The sequence below is a fragment of the Dermacentor andersoni genome, chromosome 10 (genome assembly GCF_023375885.2).
Source record: "Dermacentor andersoni chromosome 10, qqDerAnde1_hic_scaffold, whole genome shotgun sequence".
NCBI classification, from domain to species: domain Eukaryota; kingdom Metazoa; phylum Arthropoda; class Arachnida; order Ixodida; family Ixodidae; genus Dermacentor; species Dermacentor andersoni.
Genome location: NC_092823.1, coordinates 18854031 through 18875279, shown reverse-complemented (window position 1 = coordinate 18875279; position 21249 = coordinate 18854031). Strand labels below are relative to the sequence as shown.

General features: G+C 44.4%; 1 protein-coding gene across 1 annotated transcript in view; it reads left to right on the top strand.

The window, feature by feature from the left end:
• LOC126519152 (uncharacterized) overlaps positions 1–21249 on the top strand; it is a 50807-nt gene that overhangs the window by 9781 nt on the left and 19777 nt on the right. The window contains exons 3-9 of the mRNA XM_050168761.3: positions 5441–5589; positions 9974–10032; positions 11848–11953; positions 12840–12975; positions 14095–14252; positions 16455–16625; positions 19752–19818. Coding sequence (XP_050024718.1) covers positions 5441–5589; positions 9974–10032; positions 11848–11953; positions 12840–12975; positions 14095–14252; positions 16455–16625; positions 19752–19818 — 846 coding nt within the window. The remainder of the gene's footprint in view (positions 1–5440; positions 5590–9973; positions 10033–11847; positions 11954–12839; positions 12976–14094; positions 14253–16454; positions 16626–19751; positions 19819–21249) is intronic.

Below are 21249 nucleotides of genomic sequence, written 5' to 3'. Positions count from 1 at the left end.
TACTATTTCCCTTCGAAGATATTTTATTCGCTGTGCATTTTACTAACCCCTCCCTTCTGTTTTCTTTTTGAGTAAAATAAACACTACCCCTTACTATTCAAACTGGAGTAAGTAGTTCTTTTTTTTTTTAACATGTTTACTAGAGAGTGACATGACGTACGGAGCCCGTCTTGACATAAAACAAAGTTCTGTGTCACTCGGGAAATATTGCAAAGGGACTCGGGAAAAACCTGGAAAACTCAGGGAATTTGGAAATGTCAGCTTGGCAGACACCCTGCATTCATCGCGCCGTGATTGAGTGATCGTCCGGGAATACACATCCCTTGCTTCAAGATGCTGGTTTCGGTGCCACCCGACAGGCATTGCGTGCGGATTCGGCGCCCGACGTAGATTTACATGAAGGGGCTGTAATCGCGATCAGTTTGCCTTCGGGTATATGAGATATGATCATTTCAGTGTTTGGCACCGGTGGACGCATTGGCACCTGCAGGCGTGCGCTGGAGAAATGCTGGTGCATGCCTGGAGGGCTGTTGCTCTGTGTCCTCTACCGAGTTACGCAAAATATTGCAAAAGTAATTGCATCTCTGAAAGCTATTCACTGAGACTACTGCTCCATGGCAGTACTGCCACTCCTTATCGATGCATGTGGCACACTTTGTACTGTTGACAGTGCGGTTCTATATCGTTGAGCAAGCTTGCCGAAATAGGCTAAGGGAATTTTGACAGTAAAGTTTACTTTTGCAGCGCATTACCTGTCTGTGCTGTTTCATTTCACAACGAAATTCTTGCGAAAGTGAGTTTTTTCATGTTCCCCGCTGATTTCGTTATTGTGAAGTTCATCTGTATACAGGGTGTCCCAGCTAACTGAAGAGTTTGAAAATATGTGAATGCCGTGTGGCTGGACAAAACCAAGGTAATGTTGTTTGTCGTCGCTTGGAGATACAGTACTCAGGCTATTTTTTAATTCTGCCTAATTACATAATTAATCCTAATTAATTAATAAACTTCTCAAGTATTATAATTAGATGAAAAGTGTCGATGAGAAAATTGTAGAGCAGCATGAAAAACTCCCGATACAGCTTTTTGTTGCTCAATACGTGCCACTAAAAGTGTTCTGAATGTAAAAGAAGCCTGCGAATACACGCAAAGTGCCTTGAGCAGCCAGTTGTGTGGCCCAGAGTTTATTGTCGCTCTCTGCGCCTGCGGTGCCATATGATGACCCAGAAATCATGCTACCGCATAGATTGGACTGCATAATTTGAGAACATTTTCCACTGTCATCATGAACGTCGAATATATTGTTTGATTGTAGTTCTACCGATGTTTTTGGCTTTACCAGTGAGCACGTGCCTTGCTGCCGGTCTCCCCACTGTTCCATTTTCTTGTATGCTATAGCTACAAAGTGCGCTTCTACTACCCTGCATTCTGATTGGCTTGTGGCAAGCTTAAACTATTTATATTATGTATAGATGGCTTTCAGTAAACCACAGTAGTTCATAACTCTGGCTTCTTCGTACGGTCTGTTGATGAAGTGCATTCCCAGGCACTTCACCCGCACTGTCAACAAATGAGAGAAGAATGTATTTATAGAAAAAATATCTTGCGTTACTTCCAGAAATTTTTACTCACTATTGCAGAATGCATGTTTTTGTGTTACCACTGATTGAAAACCTACAGGCACTATTTCCAATATGTGCATGCACTAAACAGTTTCAGTATCAGGGTAATCTGTTTCAAAACTCAGCTTAACATATAGCTTAAGACAGTTGCAGCAAAGCGCTCGTGTTGGTTTATTCTGTGTTCCGTCGTGGTTTTGAAATGTGCTGCCATGTTTCATTATTCCACCAAAATTCTAATTGGCCTGCTCTAAACTGCCTCAAAATGAAATTTTATCTGCTCTAAATCACTCCAAAATGAAGTTTAGCCTCCTCCAAGCTGCTCCAAAATGCAACTTTACTTGCACCGAAAACTTCCCCAAAGTGACTTTGGGCAGTCCACCCCTGTGTTGCGACAGCTTGATTGTATTGTATACGATTCTTGCCTTGTTCATTATTTTCGTGCTCAAAGTGGGACTATGCGAATTTGAAATTTCAGCTGTTCTTTCTTGTGTTGACCTAACAAATTCTAGCTCAGCTCTTTTCTGGTGCTCTTTCAAGAGCCGTTTTTACAAATGTGCCTAATCCTTAGTGTTTCCAAAATAAAGTTTACACAAGGGCCTTCAGTAAAATGAGACTACCTAAGCGTGGACATCTTTAAAGGGACACTAAAGGTTCGGCAGTCAACGTGGACTTTCGAAATACCATCCCAGAAACCTCGAAACGCTTGTTTCATGCGAAGAAGAGATTTGTTTTAACAGAGAAAGCATCCTGAAGCGTCTGCGTACCTCTAGCGCAGTTCAAATCGCCCGCCCTCCAATCGAGGAGTGATGACGTCATGGTCTCATAGTGACGTTACGCCGTCGGTGAGTAAAACGGCGCCCGCAGACAGTGATATGGCTTTTCTGCGCAAAAGGCAAACGTGCGACCAGAAACAGAGCCAAGACAGAGCCGACAGCAGCGCGAAAGCGGAACTATGGTGGCTAGCGAAAGAGAAAGTGTGCGGCGATAAGCTGGTTCTTTATTTTATGACGCCAACTTTGATGCTCGTTGCAATGAACGACCCTGACAAAGACACATTGGCTCGCGATGCTGGGCTCGAACTGCAGGCTTTATTGTGTACTACTACGAGGGCAACTGTATGTCATTGGCTGTACATATTCATACATTTGTAGCTTTTCCTTCGTGAAAACCAAATGCCGCACTCACCGACTGCCGCATTCGACCTGCAGTTGTTCTTGCGCTTCGGAGAATGTAGGCAAGACCGGCGGAACAGTGCTACGGGAAAGCATTGCTTTGAAAGGCACTCCACACGACTTCAGTAAGTCGGCGTTGAACTCGTAATCCTCTGTACGAAAGTCCAGAGAGCACACTATGCGATTTTTCTACCCTTCGCCAACGCGCTGTGGCAGAGGTACGGCACTTAACCACTTCGAAAGGAGAGGTTCACTCGTTGGCACACAGTGATAAGTAACGTTGGATTCGCCACTGCAACTGCCCTTGCCCAAGTTCCGCGGACCGTTCCCTTCGCGCATCCCACATCACATGGACGTGGCATTCACGCTGCTTGTTCCAAATGCAAGTTTCGCGAGCCAGCAGAACCAGCGCAGCTTGACGCGATAATGAAACAACTGAAACTCCAAAGCGTGCGCGGCGCATAGTCAAGCGCGCAGAGTCGAGCGAAAACGAAACCTTTCGGCCACCCATACTGCTGAAGGGTAACGTCAAAATGTTATTTTTTCTTAGAATCGAATACAAGTAGACAAGTAGAATTTTCTTCAGTCTTATAACCTAATGAAATGATCTTTTTAATACGAGTAGTTGAGTACTAGTGACATAAGTTATGATGAGGAGTGCCTTCGTCATCGGGCTAGTACCGGAATGACGCTGGGGGGTCTCAAATCGTGTCATGCATTTACCTCAATTTCTCGGTTACTAAAGCTCTGTTCGCGATTATATTGGCACCTTAGACATTCTAGAGCATTGCTTTATCTCTTTAACTTGACTTCATAGTAACCTTTAGTGTTCCTTTAAGGAATGTATAGATGTAATATTACTCCGCCAGGCCGGATCTGGTCATGCAGTCATGTAATTATCAATCTGTCACTGTAAAATCAATGAGAATAGAATAAAAAAAAATACTTATCAATCTGAACTGATTGTGTTTCTCTTTACCTTGTCTAGCACTTAATGGTAGTTACTCTGGCAGAATTGTGTTACTTACACTCCTTTTGTGTGTTGCTTGTGTTTCACCATGATGTAGCAGGCATACTTGCAGTCCCATTCACTTTGGACAAAATGCCAGGCCAGGGGCGGGCTCCCAAATTTATTCGAGTCCCCGCTCCCATCATTTTGGTCGTACCCACCATCATGAAATCGTTATCTTTAAGCTTGCAATGAACCCAGTGTGCATAAGGGGCATCATTTTGTTTTGTGAGGTGTTTGCCACATTTGCAGAAGTCGACAGGTATTTTCTCTGCCTTTTTATTAACAAAAAGAAGGGCTTACAAAACACCTGAATAGCATTCTGATAAATTCTAAAATCGTGCAGCCCTCCAACATGGGGCATTCGCTCCTTTGTTCCGGACAAGTTGTAGTATTGACATTTCTGGGCACCTTTAACAATCACTCGTTATACTGGAGAGAGAGAGAGAAAGGACAAGCACTGCAAAAAAATTTTATCACCGCCGTCATCTTATTTATAGGGGTGTGCAAATATTCGAAAGGTCCTAATATTATTGAATATTGTTAGGGGGATGATAGGAGTATATAAAGACTGTATTTACAATATATATACAGGATGAGTCAGCGTAGACAAGATGGCTGACCACCACCAACAACACACAGCAGCCAGCATCTCGCGATCTTCTTCCTAGTAGCAGGAGGCATGCGTTTGTGGACAGCGAGGGTGAACTTTTTTTCTTTTCGTTTTTCACTGCCACCCCTAATTTTGAGCTTATTTGTTGGCAGCAAGTGCGATGAGTGACGAATGGCACAGGGTTGAATGCCTCTCATTTTGCAGGCATTTGATGCAGTATAATAAAGTACGGGCTGTCGAGGACAGCTAGTGGGAATTACTGAATTTTCCAAGTTAGCATGAGCCAAGTAAACAACGCTTTAGTATAATGGCTTACTAGTCTTGTTCTTTAATATTGACAACATAATTGGAGTGTTCCAAAATAAGAAATTAACCTAACTTGTTAATTATTCAATATTCAATGCTAAGTATTCATATTTGAAAATTTCCATATTCGCACACCCCTACTTATGTTCAACTGCAGGGTGACAGCCTCTCCCAGAGAGCGAAATTTTACTAGTTTTAGGTCAGCTAAGTCCATTTTATGTCTGCCAGTTCCCTAATCTCATCACACCACATTATCCTCTGCTGTCCTTCCTCAAACTACCCTTCCCTCTCCACCCATTCTGTAACTCCAATAGACCACCGGTTGTCTGGCCTACGCAAAGCATGGCCTGTTCTGTTCCACTTCTACTAAATGTCATCTAGAACTTTGGCTGCACCCATCTGCTTTGTAATCCACAACGCTGTCTTCTTGTGTCCTGATGCTATGCCTAATGTTTTTCGTTCCATCGGTCCTTACGCCATCCTTTACTCCTTCCTAAGTTTCTTTGTTATATTCCAAGTTTTGGCCCCATAGTTTAGTACTGGCAGAATGCACTAACTGCGTACTTTTCGAGAAAGTGCCATAACTTGTTGTCTAGAAGCCTGCAGCATTACTGAGCAATGCGGGCTTCAAGGCATGCAGCGACCATACTGCTTTGACTTCTTTGAGGGGCTTACTGGATCTAAAGTCACCATTTTCACTCCTCCCTACCATCTTGCACAGTGGAGGAATGGCGACCAGTTAACCAGCGTGCCCGCCTCCTGGCGCGCCTGGTGCAGCGCCTGTGCTGCCAGTATCGGTGGCGGGCGGCAGCTGAGGCCCTGGAGGTTCTTCTGGCTGGGCACTACCCAGCAGACCAGTTCTCGTACAAGGTACCCGTTGAACATGAAAAAACTAACTCGCACCTGCCCTTCCACTGTGGTTTGTGTGGCTGTGTACCATTGTTTTAGTGGGCATTTGTATTCTTGGAAGCATGAAATAATGGCACATAAGCTTATGGATGCATATGTTAGGACAAAGAGGTGTGGCTTGTATCAACATTCCTTTTGTTTCATTGTGTAAGAGTGAGTTTCGATTTCAATGTGTGACTAGGCGATAGTGTGTTTGGTTGCAGATATTAATTTTGTTGCATTCTCTAGATCTGCGCATCAAAACAATTAATATATGATTGCATTTTCATCAAATAAAATTGGTAACGAGTTGTTGCTCCTTCTGTTTGTTTTTTCTTTCACTTAAGGGAGAAGGAGGGGATCAGGACTGACTCTTTTGTTTCGTGATAGAAAGGGCTGATATTTGGCACATACACTGCACATTGCAATCAAATGACAAATATAAAATTTCATAAAGGTATCTTCACAAGTTTTTGTTTTATGAGTATTCATAAGTTCCTTGCTTGTAGAAAGCCTGTCACAGAAACAAAACATGGTAGGGAGCTGGGAATACTTTGCATGTTTACCCAAATGTCTAATCTATACCAACACAGTGTTCGATATTTTTTTTTTTTAATGTGCTTATAATTTTTTTCTCAACATGACATGCATGTGACTGTGCTTCTCTGCATAGAGTAACAACATCAGAGTCCTAACATTTGAGCCTAACTCAAATGTTAGGACTCAAGTGTTAGGACTCAAGTGTTAGGACTCAAAGTGTTAGGACTCAAGTTTTAAGGCTCAAGTGTTACTTCGAAGATGACATGACCTCATGACTTATAGAGATAGTTTCACTTTTTTTGAGACTCGGCTCGTCTCGGCACCGAACGCCTCGAAGTATACAGCCGATAGTGCTTTTGGCACTGATAACGAGCATAGCACAGCCCCACAAAAATTTGCTGGGGACACTTTCAGTGCCGAGTCATGCAAGATTTCGTGAAATGAAATGTACAGTGAAACCTCATTAAACCATAGTCAGCCGGAGCTCGAAAAAAGTACGTACTAAACGGTAGTACTGTTTAACCGAAATAGCATGAGATCGCCCACTGACCTGTCGAAAACGGAACTCAGAGAGAGTGCGATGAAAGGGGAAAAAAGATGCAGCATTTATTCACTTCGCGCGACGTAAGTGTTATTTTCGTTTGATGCCGCGGCGGCCTAGCACGACGACAGCGGCCTCAAACTTACTGAAGCTGCGTGCCAGCTTCTTAGCCAGCCCCCCTCCTCTCGGCAAACACTCGCACGGCAGATTTCTCGTTGGCGTTACGTATTCTCCATGTACGCGCGCAGTAGTGCTGCAGAAGTCCTAGGGCGCCTTTTTCATTGCCGGGTGCCGGAGTTCGAAAAGCTTTTCGTTTGGAATAGTTATGTTATCGCGCCCCTGTTCTCGTCGCGACGATTGCATTCATGAGGCTGACGTAACGCGCAGCTTCTGCCACTGTCAGGCCTGAATCGCCCGTGCTGTCGCTTTCCGTGTCGCCCTCATCACTGTCACTAGTCGACACTTCGGGAACAACAGAGGCAATGATGGTGAAAAGTCGAACTTCGTAGCCGACATCTCTTCGCGATCGCAGCAGTGCTGCCGAGCAGCTTCGCATTCCAAATGCTACACACTGTAGTCAACAGCAGATCCATGTCGCGGGCCAATGCCGACTTCTTCGTGTTACGTTCGATAGCACAAAGGATGTCTAATTTTTCTTCTATGCTGAACACCCGGCATGTTTTTTTATCCGAGCTTCGGCATAACCCGAGTCCTCGGTTGCACGAAGCCACAACGCTCTCTGGCACGGCATGGGCACAGCGTTGAAATGATGTTGATGTTAATGCGGCTTCACGTGCAAACGTACAGGGCGCTTGGAGGCCGCTGTATCGATCTCTAAGGCTTGTTGTTCTGTCGGGCCACCCGATGGAGACGACCCACCACCGTGTTTGCGCGACGAAAAGTGGAAACGCTACGTTTTAACCGATGCGTACACAATAAGCTGGTACGGTTTATGCGGATACAAAATGCGTTATGTTCAATGGCCGCTGAGTCGGGGAATTGACTTTACTACTTTTAAACCGAAACTACTGTTTAAGTGGGTACGGTTTAACGAGGTTTTACTGTATCTCTAAAAGGGATCGCCCAAGAACACTGCCAAAGGAAAGTTGTCTTCATCTCGGACGACGACGATAAGTGAAGAGAACTCATTTCTAAATTGTGATTTCTTGACTAAAGGTACCATTTCTTCTCCCATCCATCTCACGTTACATTCGCGGTTTGTTTAATCTTTTTATTTTGCATAATGGAAAGTAGACCTTTGTGTTACAATCATGGTCGTGTTACATTCAAGTAAATATGGTCTTGCATAGGGAGCTGAAGCTTGATAAAACAATAATGGTTGCTGACGTTCACCCACTAGTATGCTATTGAGGTTACATAATGCATTCGCTCCCTTTAGGGCACTTGTGTATTTGTTATCACTCGCATGCTCTCATAGCATCCAGTACTCACTCAAGCTTACACTTCTTGCTCTTACAATGGTCGCAGTGAGTAGATAGGTGAGAATGCCAATCTCTGTGTTAAATTTAAATCTTTGCCTATTGTGCCATGTCCCCATAGAATAGATAATGTTTGCATTGTACCAGCCACCTCCCTTCAAATAGTGGCTTTCTGGGTTCCGTCTTGTTTGTTTTTCACATTCCTTGCCGTGGACACCGCAACTGTCTCGCTCAAGACAGACACCTGAACTGTTCCAAAGTGCAAGCATGGGATAATGATGCCGTCCAGAAAGTTCGACCGTGTGGCATCTCTGCCATCACTGAGGTTACATTTCTACATGCGTATAGCTGGTATGGCTGCAGAAACAAGCGCAAAAGAAAGAAGAGGCGTGCACAGAAACAATGGCAAAAAAAGGAAGAGATGCACCATTGTTGCTTGGCAACATTTGTCTGAGTGGGGCATGCGCTTGCAAAACCTGATGCATCGTTACCTCTGCAATAGAAAAAGAAAGGTCCCCTCCCACATTTCTTTCCTTCAGTGCCATCTCGGGTTTTCTGAACCTGTGCACCACGGCGTCCGCTTTCTGCATCTTGTCATCTGCTAGTCCACTGCTCCAGCTGCTGTGAAGGATATACAGAAATATAACAATCCCCAGATTTCAGAATTTTAGTTTATAGTACTAAGGCATTGTTAATATGGCACCGAAACTTAATAACAATCATTATGCACAGAAACTGAATGGCAATCGTTATTCTGGAAAGTTCAATATTCTGAAGTTCGCAGTACAAAAGTATTTTCACATTGAAACTATGACCAGTCAGCAGGGGATTTCTGAAAATATTGTTAATCTGAAAAGTTTGTTAATGCGGTGTTGGTAGTAACGAGGTTTCATTGTAGCATCGAAACTGCAAATAGTGAAGGGGCCAACTCCAAAACATATGGTGTTAGCCTATTACCAGAGCGTCAGTGCAGGACAGCAGGTACTGAACACAGTGGACGACACAACATCATGTGCTGCATCTTGGGCACCACCTATGCATTTCAAAGCAAAACCCTTTTTGGAAAACAGGCATGTCTTGCTTATTGCCAACTTTGTCTCCCTGAGGAGCAAAGGCTCCATTAAATTGGAAGCTGCAATGCCATATTGAATAGCTAAATTAAAGAAACATGAAACTAAAGGAATTTTCTTGTAGGACTAACGTTTACAAAGGTTTTTTTTTTTTTTTTCTGCAAACTGTACACCAGTGGAATGGTCTCCTAGGGGATGTAGTTCATGCACTAATTAGGCCTTCATTCTTACTATAGCTGAATAATTTGTAATATTTTTTTACATTGTACCTGGTATTTTTGTTATGACATTAGAGCGTCTTTCAACGTATTTTGTATAATAGTGCAATTTCATTTTTGTACTGAATTTCACAATTCTGTTCCCACATGTGTATGGAGTGTTTTATAGTGTGCAATATTCAGTGTGTAATGTTACAATGTGCATTATTGTTTATTCAAAGACATTGTTTCATTGTCCACTCCAATATTTACAAGGCACCTTGTAAATAAAAAAAAGGAAGTAAATACATAAAACTATTGAGCATGGTTAAGGAGCATTGAGGAAGGGGGGGGGGATGAGAATACAATGTTCATGGCACCAACAAGCACCACTTAGAGAATCCAGTTAATTTTCTTTCTCTTGACACAAGCAGTGGCCCACTCAGTAGACCAGATAGCCTTGACTGCTTTTGTGAAGCCTTTCATAGGTTGCAGAGCATTTGATGTTCATTCTGAGGTCATCTCATGAATTGACATGGCTGTTGTTGCTTTATTATTATTTTTTTTACTTTCCTCCAGGCGGGTATGCTGCTGCATGAAAACCTGGCCTCACCAGAGAAGATGAACTTCTTCATCAGGTAATTGCCATGGCATGCAGAGCACTTAGTCAGTGTCATTCTCTTGGTCACATGCATGTAAGTCGCATGCAGTACGTATGTAACTCTTAGGATGCCCCATGTGTCTGGGTTGTGGGCGCAGCTCATTATTACAGGGTAGGCCTACCTGGCATTGAACTAATGATCACTGCCCACGTGATTCAGGATTCTTTGAAAGAGGTGCCAAAGATGAGCGAAGATGTGAAGTGGTAGATTAGTGGGGAAAAGTGTCAGAAATGTCACTCTTACCTAGGACAGAGCTTGTATAAGCGAGAAAAGAGTAAATGTACAACAGGGGTGGTACGGGTCCAATGAAAATGCGGTGCTGGCTCTCATGGCATGACAATAGCTTAAAACTGACAGTTGGAAAAGTTAGTGAGGGTTCATTTCTTTGAAGTGGCACCGCAGAAAAGCACGAACACAAAATGACACCACAAACAAGTGCTCCTAATGTCGGTCCGCGGTTGTGTTTTTCTGTGGTGTTCTTTCGAAGGAATAACAATACAGTCGCCAACTGATTTTCAGGACTCCAAAAATTCGGACATGCTCGATTATTCTGTCTACTTCGCGGCGCTACCATTCTCCCCATAGACCATAATGTATAACAATTGCCGAAAGTTCGGACACCTTGCAACCTCTCGTCTGATTTTTCGGACACTCCTTGAGCCAAGTCGATCGAGAGCACCATGCAGCAACTCTGACCGGTGCATGGTTCGACTTGCTGAACGCCATTTTTGTTTTGAACGGAGCCTCCATGCTGCCCCGTGAAGTGGCGCTACTGCAAATCCCCGCTCATCATCATCGTTTCTGCCTGGTTCGATAGAATGGCTCTACAGCAGTTCCGGTTTCAGCTTAGTAAGGCATGTCAAGACAATCCAGCAGCTGATTTGTTTCTTCGCGCATGACGCTGCGAGTAGGGCACGTTTTTCGTTTGTGCGACTGTTGTCAGCATGGTGGTGTTTGCTTTGTGTGCTGTGTCGAGGTTCCGGTGATCCAACGCGGCATACGGAAACACCGTGTCAAGTGTCTAATGGCGCCGACAGTGCCCGCGCAGACTGCGCTGGGGAATGCCGGCAAGCGGGTGCCGGGAGGCCTAAGATTTGTCATGCAAAAGGATAGACAGTTGGGCGAGTTGGTACGGTAACATGATCTTGGCTTCTAGCGCGAAGTGAACACGGACACAGAAAGGAGCAGACAGGACGAGCGCTAGATTTGTCGCCTTCCGATGAGCTCCCTACTGACGCGGAAAATGTTCTGCCAAGACCTGTGCAGCGGTTGCATTGCGATTCCGGACACCGTCTCATTTGACAGTTTCACAGGTGCTGACACTGCTGTACTGACATGCGCAGAACTCGACGACGGGAAGATCACTCGTCAGGTTTCTGCTGCACCGCTGGACGATGACTCCGAGTCGGAAGATGACGCACCATGTGCTACGCTACTGTCGCATGCGGAGCGTGTACAAGCAGTGACTGTGCTTTCAGCCTCCTACAATATCTGTGCAACCCTCTCCGAGGTTCAGGCTTATCTGATTTCACATAAAAGGAACAGCGTGCAACGGCGCATTCACGATTTCTTCAAGCCTTCTGCCAAGCCTGAATAAGTGTGCGGAAATAAAGGATTTCATTTTTTTTTTCTTAATCTGCTTTTTAGGACACCTGTTTATTCGGACATTTCCGTAGTCCCCGTGAGGTCCGAATAAACGGTCGGCGACTGTACATGTTGCATTTAGAATTAGTAAAAGCATATCCCGCCACTGCATTCTTTACTGTTCTTGTACAACCCCACTGGTGGCAGGCACTCACGATGCCTTCTGGTGGCGGACAAGAAGGAGCTGGCTTTGGAGTACATTGTGTACTGCCTCAAGAGGATGAACTTCGCACACCTGCGCACATTCTTCCAGGTAAGGCAGGAAATTCCCCGTTGACAAACTCTGATTTCAATATGCAGATTGCAGTGTAACTAATGGTATTGGTAAGGAGGAGGATTACCTGCTGCAGTAGCTTCGTGGATGTAGCGTAGCGCCGCAGAGCTCGAAGTGGCGTGTTCAAATCCCGGCCACAGCGGCCACATTTTGATAGGGGTGAAATGCAACAACACTCGTGGTACGTCGCATTTTACTTCGAGAAATTCCATTAATTCAGCAACGTCTTTGCTCTACACGGATGGCCTACGTGGTTGGGTATGCGTGGTTCAGAATGCCCTTTTCACTCACAAGATGGTCGACGAAGGACGCCAAAGTTTCTGTGACACAGGGCTCTTAATCGGTCCGGTGGACCTGGTCGAACCTTGCACCGATAAAGATTGTGCACCCTGGGGACACTGTGCATGTCAAGGTACCCCGTGCTCGATTGAACGGGGGTGCAAGGCAAGGTGCTGCCACGGTGCAGTGCACCCTTGAAACTCTCAGTGAGCGGGAGCGGCCCGGCACACCATAACTGGCGCCGCCTGCACCTTTTCTGAATCGAACAAACCTCGTATTTGTTTGTTTGTAATGCCCAGAGCTAGTAAACGGCCCAATTTTGTCAGTGTGTAATTAAGCAGTTTATTACTGATAGCCCGCCAATTCTGCATGTCTACTGGCATGAATGATGCATTGGTGGGGAAGTTCCAGATTCTTTATCCTCAGTACACTGTGTTGAGGAATTTTTGCTATTCTTTGTGGGTATGCTGGTACATTTTGTACACTTGTGCCGATTTTGTGTGGGAACAAGTTAACTCACAGAGGGTGAGGTAATTACGGTAAATGCAGCTTCTTGCCCAACAGTGTTGTTTTTGTTGATGCTCAGGAGCACCTGAAAGTAGACCGTAAAATGCTTCGCCCCAATGAGAAGCTGGATGCCTTCATCAGGGGATACTTGGGTCTTCTCGACTACCTGCAGTGGCTGAGCCATGCCTCACGTTCACGTCACGATGACTCCGCTGGTAAGCTTGTGTGTTGTTTAGTTGCAAGAAGTAATAAGCTTTTCATTTTTAAGATGCGTAAAAACGTAGACGATGAGTCTATTTGCTTCTCAGAGTAAACGAGGTGTCCTGGTGATAGCCAAGCAGAACTCACTTTCCTGTTACATATGTGTGCACACAAGAATTTCATGTGTGTGGAGCAAAACCTCAGTAGTACAAACCCACTTTGAAGCATGGCAATGGTTAGTAAAATAGTTGCAACGAATCCCTGACTCAGTCTTCCTGAAGCTTATTAATGAATTGGCTAACTGCTTGAGCGGGGACGTGGCAATGAAACCTTTTTTTTTTTTTTATGGGAATAAATTGGGAAAATTTGCCATCCAGGTGTGATTTGTTGCGCTGATATCATAACTGAAATTAGTTTTGTGCTATCTGTTATAGGTTTAGAGTTACAATTGTCAGCCTCTAATGGTCATCTGCAAATTAATTAGTTACACATAAGTTCAATATTTTCACATCCGTGCATGATGTGCTCGAATGCAGAGTCTGAGAGGCCGACGTGCGAACTGCTTAACCAAGAACACTCCAGAAGAACCAAGAACTACACCAAGAACAGATAGAACAAAACGCTCTTGCAGAACAGGGCCTCATGTGTACTCTCTGAAGTATAGCAAGCAGATATTTTGTTTTCGTTTTAGAAATTCATTATTTTTCTACATTTTCTGTCACAAGGTTGCACACTTTTTATGGGCTTATACTCTGTATGCTGTAAAATCTGTATTAATGGTCAGTTAAAGCAAGTACTTGCTCTACTTCATTGCTTACTCTTCGTGCTATCTAACCATGCCTTACAAAAAAGCCTTTTTATTGTGCCATTTATTTTTCATTGTGGCCTTAAACAATGAAAGTGAAATGTTAATTGTCCTAGGAACTAATTGATCTAAAGCAAAACTAATTACATATTTGAAATCAACACAAAAACCTTCGTAAACTGAAACATTTCAGTAACATTGATGAAAAAAGATCGTAAACATTATTTGAATAGCAGTGTGTGCTGCTTAAAGCATGCAGTAAAATTCTGTTCAAGTTTGAATCATGTGCATGGTAGGCTCGTGTGAAACAGCTTTTTGGCACGCCCAGATGTGGATGCCCACGCGACTGCTGGGGAATCCTATGAGGAGCTGACCAGCGTTGCCAGTGCCTTGGACAAGTGGCGCCCCCTGTTTACACCTGACAGCGAGTCATCTGCAAGTGCTTGTCAGGAGACGACGGATGTCTTCCTCACAAAAACACTTGAGGTACTGCTCCTGTTCAAACTGGCCCTGCTTCAGCTTTGGTGGTGAAGCTATGATACATGGCACTATGTACAGTATGTGCTGAAGCACTCATTAATAAGCGAATAATGTACTAAGTGTTTCAGAGCTGACTATCTCTAGTTATCGAAAATAAGGATTTAGGATCAATTGAAAACATTTTCTGGTCAGACTGTGGCAGCAGCGTGCTTCAAAAATTGTGTAATACAGTCAAATCCACTTCTAACAATACAGGTCTTAACAATACAGTAGACTTCTGTTAATTTGTCTTCAGTTAATTGAATCCTTTGGCTAATTCGATCCCGACTGAAAGTCTTGACTGGCGGCGCCCTTGCGTTTCTGTGGGCCCAAACTTTCATTACTTCAATATTAAAATTGGCCTTAACATGATCAGTCAGCACGCCCGTTCTTGACTCCTATGGTGACCACAATAGCGGCCCCTTTAGTGGCAGTGCCTTTCTTGGCACAGCTTAAGGGACAGTGAACACGTTGAGACAAGTCATGTTGAAAACGCCTATTTTCGACCTGCCCTCGGGAACATGTTTCAGCAATAACTGTAGCTCACAATGTCCATTTATGGTATTTGCCCGAGTCTGACGCACACCTTTTTTATTTTTTCGAAAATTTTGAGCGAAAAATTGCCTGTGCAGAACATTCACATACCAAACCAAAATCGCCTGTTGGGCTAGTTGGACGTCCATATTTGAAGTAGTAACTTAGCGCGAATAAAACCACGGAAACAAGAAACCAAATAGCCATGTGGCAAAGCTGACTTTAGGAAACTGGCTGCCATTGTGCAACAGATAATCCTTGCCCATTTTTCTTGCTAAATAATTGCGTGTCCGATTTGTACTTTGTTTAGGAGATTTAATGTCATTTTCTAATTAGTTTTCTTGTAGAAAGTGTGTGTGTGTGTTTGATTTGGGGGCATGCTATAGTCGGGCAAATGCTACCCAATAAATCAGTGATGTATTTTGGCACTTTTTTTCTGCATCTTGTTTAATTTGACCCGCCGGATAACTCGATAAATTTTGTCTATCCTGTCGGAGAGGAATTAATGGAAGTCGACTGTATATCAGACATAACCATCAACAGTCAATGCACTGTCAAAATTTGTATGTGTTCTGTGGTAAAATAAACTGCTGATAATGCTCCCATCCCATGATATTGGTTGTGAACAATTAAATCAGGCTACTATGTGCGTGCACCGAAAGGAAAAAATGCAAAACCTTAAAGAAAAAAAAAACACTAACAAAGGCCCTTTGTTGCACCAGGCTTTGCACTGCGCACACCCCCGTCACAGCATGCTGTCGTGGCATTGCCTTGAAATGTCTTTGGTTAAGGGTGTGCAAACAGTCGAGTATTACCGAATTGAATCAAATCAAATTGTTAACATTCAAATATTTTATATATTTGGTGTAGAGATGCGCACAGATTTTTTTTTTTTTTCCATTTGTGCAGCGGGTTGACCGGCCTCTAGCAAGGTATTATAAACAAAATGGGAAGTGATTGCATATCATCCACAGCACCGGGTCCATTGTAGCACTGCTTCACAGGAGCACAGGCTGGCACGGAAGCAACAGTGGCTAGCCAAAGAAAGCAGAGTCGTGGTAATCAGATGTGGATGGTGTTTTGAAACGAGAAAATAAACGTGAAGGAAACGTTGGTAATGACGTGGTGTCCACTTGCCATTTATAGTAGTGCATGAGAAGAAGAAGAGATCGCTCAAGGGGAGAGACATCGAAGGAGAGGGAGGAACGTGTGGTGGCTGGCATTCTGGATCATCGAACACCTGTAACTCTGCTTTTATGGTGTCATTTTCAAAAATTCTTTTCGCCACACGTTCGTTGTAAGCTTGTACACAACTGCCACTAAGAAAAAAATTTCGTCCTCAAGTTTGTTTAGCCAAATCAAAGAAGCCATTAAATAATGTGTGCTCTTCTACTAACTGGTCTGTGTGCTTTAAAGATACATGTGAACCAGCATCTTATGCACACACAGGGTTTATGTCACGATTGATTCTTTTGCCACATAGAACAGATACATGCTACTTTGCCGGTCAGCGTTAAATGCTCCATTAGCCGTCTATTCAGCATGTAGCATACTTCCAAGAAATCTTGGGGGAAGACAAAGAAAGCTTTGCTCTCATTGGGTTGGCATTTCATTGAGCTATGCGTATGCATGCAGCTTCTGCTTAGGTACGACCGTGCAGACGAGGCTGAAGACATTGTGGAGGGTTACATGGACAGCCATGCGGACGACTGCCTGCATGCTGCCTTGTACGCACAAGCCTTGTCGAAACAGCGTAGCCCGGTGACTCAAGAGTCGGTCGCATCTCAACGCGTGGAGCTGCTTCAAGTAAGTCCCTTCTTACCCGCCGTAGTGACCCAAGGGTTTTATGATATGGTGCTGTCAAGTGCAAGTTGCTGAGTTCAATTCCCACACATGAAGGCACGGTTCTTTAGTGGGAATTGGGTGGACATGAATGGTTTACCCAGATGACGGACGGCTCTGCGGGCGACTTTTCTGTTATCCGTCTGGATGTGAGTAGCATCCACGTGATCGATGAGAGGTGAGCAGACGACAGAGCTGCAGAAATGTTACTACACCCTACCCGAGACTCTCCGCAATTTCTAGCTGCAGGCTGGTTTGGTAATAATGTCAAGATAAAGGTTAAGACATGAGCATATCGCAGCACGCGATGTGAAGGCGACTGCTGTTGTGTTTAGCTAGAATCACCATTGTTCCCAGCACCACCCAAGTGTCGTCATTGCATGCAAATGTTTAATGGGCAGATACGATGGCCACATATGTGAGGTCACCAGGTGGACTAGGGGAGAAAAATATCTCGTACGAAAGCATGCAGAGTTCCAATCGACTCCGCAGACTTTCTTTTATCTCTCTTTTTTTTTTTTTTTTTTTTGAACAGTCCGAGCTGCTCCAAGAAATGATGTCGGTTTGAGATTCGCTCTCAGTCTGCCATTGAAACACACAGTTGGTACTCCGGATGTCCCATTGGAATGGTTCAAAAAGAGCAGAAAATGTGGAGGTGGAAGTGCTCTGAATCTGTCATTAGAATTCACGTTAAGTGAATAATTCGTGAACATGTCCAAAAGAGCATCATTCTGAGAACGGAGCTTTCATAAGTGGGAAAATGGCACACACGTGGGACAGGATTGTCATAAACACTGCAAAAATACCATATTTGCACATTGTAATTAATGTGCAATATTTGAATGCATTTCTCATACAAAAAAATTACACTTTGGAATTCTACTAATTCTACTCAAATAACTAATTCTACTCAAAATCAAGAATGAAACGGATTCTTACATACAGTGGACCGAGGAAACCAGACCGAGGAAAAAAAACGTAACAGCCGGGAAAACGCAACAGTGAGGAAAGCTCCGAAAATGAATGAAAAAAGTGCAGCTTCAACTGTAGACAATTTATTTCCACAGAGTGCGCTTAGAACTTAAAAAAAAAAGTCTAGAATGGTGGCTTGCCGTTTCTTTCGCTCGCTAGAAATCACCACACGTTTCTCAATAGCCTGGAAGGCGGCATTGCTGTCAGCGTTGCTGTGAGGTGCGACGTACCTGCGGAGGAGGTCCAGAGCCGCGACGGCTTCTCCAAAGCTAGGATTTGGCAACTCCCCGGCATCATGCGGCTCGTGCTCCTCGTCGTCACCGCGCCACGGCAATGGCAACGGACGAAGGAATATCCGCGGGAAATGTTGCCCTCTTTGGCGTAATCATGCTAACGTGCTAACGATTGTTTAGTATTGCTGCGTAGCGCGTGCGTCCGAACAGCCCGGTTGCGCGCAGCGCGGCGTGGTTTCGCGAGAAATGTAAACAAGAGAGGAGAGCTGGCCCGATAGGCGGAGCAACGCCATGAGCACCGCCAACTTCCGGCTTCCCTTTAGCTATAGCTTCACAAAGAGTGACGTCAGGGCCTTTCCCGAGTTTCCTTCCTCCGTGAGTCGACCCGTCCAACAAACCATGCGGTGACCGTAATCACAGTGATGATAGTGAGAGCATTTTTCACGAATGGCCACCTAGTGGCGGCCTCTCGAACTGGCGTGCGGCTTTTTGCAGCCAGTTCCATAGCCAAGCCCGGTCAAAACTCATCAAAAGTCAAAATGGCGGTTGGAGCGCGTTGCCTACTTTAGCCCAGGCGGGTTCGGGTTGCGACGCATCATGCGGGAACGTTTCCACAGCTACTACGTAACAGCGGGGTTCCTTATACATTGGATCCTATGGAAGCTATGCGGGGACCGGATGAAAACGACGTAGCAGCCGGGAAAACGCAGCAGTGAGGAACGTAACAGCGGGGTTCTACTGTATAAGGGAAAGCTCAATGTTAGGTAGTTAGTCACACTGCCATCCAACGATTTGTCTGAGGAAAGCAATGCTCAGAGACAGTGTAAGGTGGGTCCATGGTGCGTGGAATGCCCTCCCGCAGGCAGTGGTTGCGTGAGCTTTCAAGAAGTGTGGCATTTCTAATGCAATAAATGGAACTGAAAATGACTTTCTGTGGTCAGTAAACAGCGAAAAGGAGGCATCTTCAGACTACGATAGCGACTTGCCGCTATGATTCAGCTGTGTGCGTGCTGGTGTGCCTTTGTATGTTCCATGAAATTCTTTCAACATGCTACACATCGACTCAGGTTTCGTTAACTTGAGATGTGTGCTAGAATCGGTGCAAAGTTATATTTATATATATATTCAGGTGACAATATAACTGTGCATTACAATTGGTGGCACAATAGAATCGTGCAAGTACGATAACTCTAATGGCATAACATGCCCCATTCATAAAAGGCAAACTGTAGTCTTACTGTCTAGAGATGCGCTTGGAAGACAAGGCCACAGCACACAGACACACATATGGGAGCATTCTTTAAAATTTATTCCCCCCTCTTTTTTTTTTTTTTGCGTTCTAGGAACTGAAATTTCTTTTAAATTAAAATTTCAGTAGCACTTCCCTACGTGGCTTAGTGTGCCTCACTTGGTCCTTCTTTTTCACATGCACCCCAGCAGAGTATGAATTACCAATTCCGCCAAGAAGCAGCACTCTGAAACTGTAGTCAAGCACTGGCAATGAAAAAGCTGCATTTTATTTTGTATTCAAAGCAGAGTGTATTGCTGGACCTGTTGGTGCGCCAACTTTTTGAAAGTAATAAGCTAAAAACCAAAATGATATTGTGGCAGAAGTGAAGAATGTGACAGGACATGAAAGTGACGGGGCAAATCGGTTCAATATTTGTGGCTGAGGACCATTCAGAACGTCTTGGAATGGGAACAAATAAACTTCTAACCTTGGCTGCAGAGCTGGTTGTGTGAAGGTGTGATTAGCTGCCTGGATCGATAAGAATAAATCAACCTGATGTCGAGCCTCGCCAGTATGCGGTATATAAAATTCTGGAGAAATGGTAGATTGCTGAGCACCATTAAGTCTGAGCCATCTGTCAATTTTATTTTCCAGAGAGTTTGTGAAGCGGACCCTACTAACCCCCAGGTTCTGGAGTATGTACAGCTTATTGAGCGAAATGGTATGTACACCTTTACCTTCTTTTTTCTTTATTGCTAGAGCTAACTGCATGCTTGAGGGACATCCATAGGTAAAATACTGCTTGAAGACAGTGCAGACAGTTGGCTTCAAGCAGTAAAGATGGCTTCAAGCAAAGGTGATGAACCGATGTGGTGTAAATGATGTCGGTGAGTACAGGAGTACTGTGCAATCCATTTATAATGATAATATGTATAACGATATATTGGTTATACAGTCGCCAACTGATAAATCGGATACCGATAATCCGGCCATGCTCGGTAATTTGATGATGCTCAGGAATTCGGACAGCTTGACGGCACTGCCAGTGGCCCCGTAAATTTAATGTGTAAAGATGACCGATATTTCGGACAGCTCTACATACGATTATCCGGACTCTGGCTGTGGCTGTAGCGTATGCCGACTCTGCCGCCGTTATCTTCTCTGGCAACCTTGACAAGGCCTCAGACATGGGCATGGCCTCAGAGACCTGGGACATCAAGTATGGCCTCAGAGATTACACATTAAATGGAAATTTCTGAGGCCTTGCCTTGGTTGCAGCACTATGCCTCAGAGATTTAAAAGCAAATACCCGTCTTGGAGGCTTTGCCTGAATTATGGGTCGCATCAACGTTGCAATCGTTGAATCCTATTCTGGCAATCCCGCGCAAGGCCTGCTCTTGCCATTCTGTTTGTTGTGTTTGCCTTTTGAGCAGCGTTCCGCTATTCTGTGCTTGTTTGTTTAGTTTATGTTCCAGACAGCACTCTGCTGGCTCCAGGAAGTCTTTCTTGTGAACTTATCAGCAGACTGCACCAAATGGCACCAACGGTGCTCTCGAAGTGCGACTTGGAATGAGTCTCGAGTCACAGTCCGAATGAGTCCACGACTGAAGAGCCTGAACCTGCTGCCTACCGCAACGTGCTCAAATGCGGACATTGATGACCTGTCAGGCTGCGGTGTGCAGATTCTGCCGCCATTACATTTGAAGACTTTGCAGACGTCGACAGCATGGTGTTGTCGTCTGCCGAAGGGGACAATGACGAAGTAATTGACCAAGTTCTCCCACCGTCAAACAGCAACTCTGACTCGGATGACGATGATGTGCTTTGTGCTCCATAGCCTTCACATGCTGACTCGAGCATTTGCAGTCCTTGCATCTACGTGCAGCGACAGCAAAAAACTGGCAGAAATACAGGTGTACTTGGCTGCATGTAAGCAGAAGTGCATACAGCAATGAATCGACTACTTATTCCTTGCACAGGGGCCTAAGGGGGGACTCTGCGCCTGAAAATTTTTTTTTTATTATTTTTTGTCGGTATTTATAAAACTTCCCGAGTTTATATATTCAATGTGCTAGTTTTAGGTATACATCCAGTTTTCTTGCAGAGTAAATAACTTTCCAGATATTGAAGAAATTCAGCTTTATTTCATAAT